The following is a 4,852-nucleotide window of genomic DNA, read 5'->3' on the forward strand; positions in this document are numbered from 1 at the left end:
ATAGTCGAGCTTAAGAGTGTCTATTCGTTGTCGTCTTGTGTGTCGTTGTCGCTATCGAGATCGAGAGGACGAAGCCGAGGAACATCCCCCTGGCTGCGGGAGCAAGTATCGGTGAGGTTGCCCATCGCTAAATTGTAAGCCACGTACGCGATTCCGTCCGCGGACCGGCCGTTCTGTCGCCGTCGCCATTTTCGTGTCTCGTTGTCGCTCGGGCATTGTACCGAGCTCGCGATTTTCGTGTATTTCGGGCGACCGGAGACAAGCGAGGCATCAAGGACGATCGTAACGTAGGCCGTAGCTGATACCCTCTCAGAAAGGATTTCTGATAACAAGACGAAAAATATTCTTGACACATTTAATCCGGTCACAATCTTATGTAGTATAAAAATGAAACAATTTTAAAACTAAAACAATAATTCTTATTCTTCTCTCTCGAATTAAATAAGATTGTCTTTATAATCTGGAAACAAGAATAATATAAAGAAATCTAAGCTATATATTCTTGCACTTAGAATAATTTGATATTAGCGCCAGTAGTTGCGTGAAACCGATATGCGTCTCTCGTCTTTTGTCGACGCGCAACGTCTTTTTCTTCTGTGTCCTTTATTGCGTCTTGCCTTCGGTCGAATAATATGGCTAATAAATTATAAGCCGAGAGTGTTTCTGGGTGTGCATATATCCGCAGTGTTAATGATGGATAAATATATAAATCTACACGAAGTATTAAAAGATATGGAGATGTCCTATCTCGAATCTTATTTATCAAGTAAGTACATATATACATATATAAAATATACATAAAAATTTTATTATGGTAAAAATATCAATTTTATTTTTTTATATCCATGCTTATTAGTTTTATCAATATTATGATATCGATTTTTATAGTTTATATAAATCTTACTTATTTTAACTTAACCTAATCTAACCTATTTTTCCCTTCTCTAGACAACGGTGTGGATATTAATATATTTTTAAATTTAACTCCAAGTCAAATTCCTCTATTATTTCCTACTTCATCTTTTACTATAGGGGATCAATTGAAATTTATACACAAATACACTTCTTTTATGGTTTCAAATAAACTTGTAAGCATGATCTTTCTCCTTTCTTTTTGATATATTCAAGGATAATTCTCTATACAGATTTAATTATAATAATTTTGTAATTTTTTATTGAATGTAATGTTTTTATTCAATGATTCTCTAAATATTTTATATATGTGTTACATATTTTAGTTTCTTTTCTTAAATATTACTGATGCATGAAAAAAAAATTACATTGTGTTCATGTTATAATTGAATCCATTAAATTAATAAATCTATGTTTCGAAAATTAAAAATATATTTTTTAAATGAATACTCTACAATTTTTAATATTATTATTTATTATTTAATATATCATTAATCGATCTATCAAGGTATATACTTTATAGCACAAATTTGTTCACTGCAAGTTATCTAAATGACTATCTAATGTAAATTTATTAATTGTACAGGACATTAATCTAGCATTTTTGGAATCGTTTCCTACATCATCACATCATAGCACAACTTCTTCAGTCTCATCATTGCCGACAAGTGTTAAAGATTCGTCAAATTCATCTCCTATTGATGAGGTATTTAATTCCACTTCATATAATTCCGTTAATTAATAAATTAATCATAAAATTTATTTTAATATCCTTTCTTTTTCATTTTATTTTTATTTTATTTTTTTATATATTTATATTATTGCTTTCTTTCTCGCTTTTCTTTCTTCTCGTTTGTACTCTTTTATTTTTTCTTATTTTTTCTAAACTTTCTTAAAATTTATTTCATTTAATTTGTTTAGTAGATACGATCATAAAAAGAAGTTTTATACACACATAATACTGACGCATATATATGCTTATTTATATTTTTTGTAGGTATTTTATTCTGATACATCATGCACATATCTAGATATATCGAACACATCTCGGTCATCAATACATAGATTAAAAGATAAATTAGAACAACCTTTGCAATTATCAAATTTAGCACAAAATACTGAAACATCTTCAAATTCATCTATTGATAAGACTCAATCTCTACCAATATCTAATCTTGAACAAGACATTTATAAACCATTACTCAATAAGTCTAACATAGGAAATAAACGACGAAATAATATAAAAACTACAGTTGAAGTACAAGAAATCGTAAGTAAATACATAAAAATTGACTGTTTTATATATATATATTATAATGTAAATGTAATAAAAGTTTACTATTTATAAATGTGCATATATATATATATATATATATATATATATGCACATTTATAAATAGTAAACTTTTATTACATTTACATTTATAAATAGTAACTTGTAGAGTGAGAGTGAGTTTAAAAATTAATTTTTATTTCAATCAGAAATTTTGATTCTGTATACTCTCATATTTGATCACTATATTAATATATACTGATCAGTAAATTCGAATAATTTTGTAGCTTCAAGTATCTTTTATTCTTGAAGTAATTATGGTATACTATGTTTTATATTTTGTTTTTTTAAGAATCTGTATGAGTTATTAAAATCAGACACTAAGGCTAATGGTGTGCTTATTGGATATTCAAAGTCAGGCACATTGAGTGAAAATGATCGAAAAATTATAGTAGAAACTGTTATCAAATGGCTACTCCAGATAACTGAGTTGTATGTTTATTCATTTATTTTTTACTTAATATAATTTAATTCTTATTTCATTAGTTTAAATTTTATTTTTTTAGTCCACAACATCAACATTATGATGTAATTGCTAATAAAATTTGTGACCAATTTCCCACAGAAGAGGTAATAATAATAATTTAAAAAGTTAGCATACTGCATAACAAACACTACTAAATGTTATTTGAAATTCTATATTGTTTTTCTAACAAAATTTCCAAAGTCAATTTGTTACATTTTTCTAAACATACTTTTATTATTTTTTAGATATCGATTTACTATATACCTCCAAAAACAGAAGGAGAAAAGCAATTATTAGCTAAAGGTAAATTACCCACAAAAGTAAAAAACGCTAAATGTTGGCTACGTAAAAAAGGAGTGATTTCACATTCGCAAAAAAAGAAAAAAATACAAAATAAAGATAATTCGACTTCTATCAATGGTAAATTTTTTTATACTTTTTAATTGAAATTGTTAAATCGTATATTTTATGCAAGAATCTTTCAGATATTTTATCAGATGAAATAAAAGCTGCACAAGAATGGCTTAAAAGAAATAGAGAACCATTTGAAGATGTTTCACAAAATTGGAAAATTTGCCAGAAAGTTCGTCTTCTTAATCTTATAGCTAATAAAAAAATTTCAACTCAACAGTACATTGAACAATGGTTAAACATCTTACAACAACCACAAGCTTATAAATTAGTATGTTTTTGTGATTTTCTTTAGAGGATAACTATCCATATTTAGAAAATATATATCGATCGAATAATTTTTTTTCATCATTTTCAGATTTTGGATGATTTTAATTCCTTACATTCTTTCATTGCCAAATATGCTTGTCTGGAAGGCAAACATAATAATATTTTAATTAAATGGCCTTCAATTAGTAAAAAATTGGAACAGCTGGTAATATTGCAGGATGATATTGTACATTATAATGATGTAAAGGATTTTATACCTTATTTGCAAAAGACTGATTTATCTGATGGTGAGTGTGAGAAAATTTAGATAATTATTTTTTGATATGATTGTAGCATAGAAATTATAGTATATGGAAAGTACTCTTTTTTGTATATTTAAAAATTTTGTTTATCTTATTTTTTATTTTCTTTATAGATATTAGAGATTACATTTTATTAAATATCTTATCTATTATATGTAAGCCAATAGGCAGAGTAAAACTTGGAAAGAAAATATTTAAGCCATCAGCGGAAGAAGCAAGAGAAGCATTTATTCAGAAAGTAACTGTAAATATTATGTAATTTTTTAAATTTCGTTCTATTATTTTGATTCTTATTTCTTATTATAAATTGACTATTTTTGGTTATCATTAGATTGGTGGTGATGTATTTAATGCTATGAAACGACGGAATGAATATTATGCTTCTATCAGTGCTACTGTTCAACCCTATATAATTGTTGTCGGAAATGTGGAAGATTCAATCACTGCTGTGTATGTCTGCGTCAACAACAATCTATGGAAAGTAGGAAGTATTTTACAAGCTGTCGACGTATGTTTTAAATCATTTTTTGTTTTTGATGCTGAATATCAAGTTCAAGCATATCATTTATGGTTATTTATTCAAAGAGCTCTGTACGACATTTACTTGTTAGGCGAACGCTCAGTTACAAATGTAACTACACTCATTGGTCGACTGAATCAAATCATAATCTAATCCTTATTATTAATCTAATCCTTATTATATTTCTGTAAAAAAACCTATTTATTTGTTTTTTCTTGCTGTTTAGTTACAATTTCTTCTTTATTATATTAAATTTTGATAATTATTTTTTTCCTCAAAAAATAGTCTATATTAATTTTTAACACAATAAAGTATTTTATGTTTAATTTTTTAGCAAATAGAGATTTTCATTTATTTATCATAGTTACCTTTAAAACTGAGTGTAATATATAATTGATAAGTTTCATAGTGATATTTAGACTTCTTAATTTAATAATATTATAAATTTTGTTAAATATTAATTAAATATTTAATTAATATTTAATGAATTATTAAAAGTATTTATGTCAAATCTTTTTCGTTAAATATTAGTATTTTCAGACTATATACTCATTAAAAAAAAATGTTTAAGTGTTTTGTCTGTAATAGAAACTATAATGCAGCAGATGCTGTTTTTGGTCATATACGATTCTTTCATT

General features: G+C 26.2%; 1 protein-coding gene across 1 annotated transcript; it reads left to right on the plus strand.

The window, feature by feature from the left end:
- Positions 1-350: 350 nt before the first annotated feature.
- LOC145966628 (uncharacterized) lies at positions 351-4,587 on the plus strand. Its single transcript, XM_083090846.1, has 11 exons — positions 351-766; positions 949-1,088; positions 1,499-1,618; positions 1,910-2,182; positions 2,538-2,677; positions 2,752-2,815; positions 2,957-3,131; positions 3,197-3,393; positions 3,481-3,679; positions 3,808-3,938; positions 4,026-4,587. The coding sequence occupies exons 1-11, from the start codon at positions 553-555 to the stop codon at positions 4,365-4,367; spliced, it is 1,995 nt and encodes a 664-aa protein (XP_082946972.1). The 5' UTR covers positions 351-552; the 3' UTR covers positions 4,368-4,587.
- Positions 4,588-4,852: the final 265 nt, after the last annotated feature.

This window comes from Camponotus vicinus, unplaced genomic scaffold (assembly GCF_025532165.1).
Source record: "Camponotus vicinus isolate PSW18456_S1 unplaced genomic scaffold, iyCamVici1.0 SCAF_2, whole genome shotgun sequence".
Taxonomy (NCBI): Eukaryota; Metazoa; Arthropoda; class Insecta; order Hymenoptera; family Formicidae; genus Camponotus; species Camponotus vicinus.

Bases quoted from the DNA above. Each gene is read 5' to 3' on its own strand.
- LOC145966628 (XM_083090846.1), top strand. From the start codon at position 553: ATGCGTCTCTCGTCTTTTGTCGACGCGCAACGTCTTTTTCTTCTGTGT. The intron at 2,678-2,751 runs GTATGTTTATTC...TTATTTTTTTAG, and splicing joins CTACTCCAGATAACTGAGTT to TCCACAACATCAACATTATG. The intron at 3,939-4,025 runs GTAAATATTATG...GGTTATCATTAG, and splicing joins CATTTATTCAGAAAGTAACT to ATTGGTGGTGATGTATTTAA.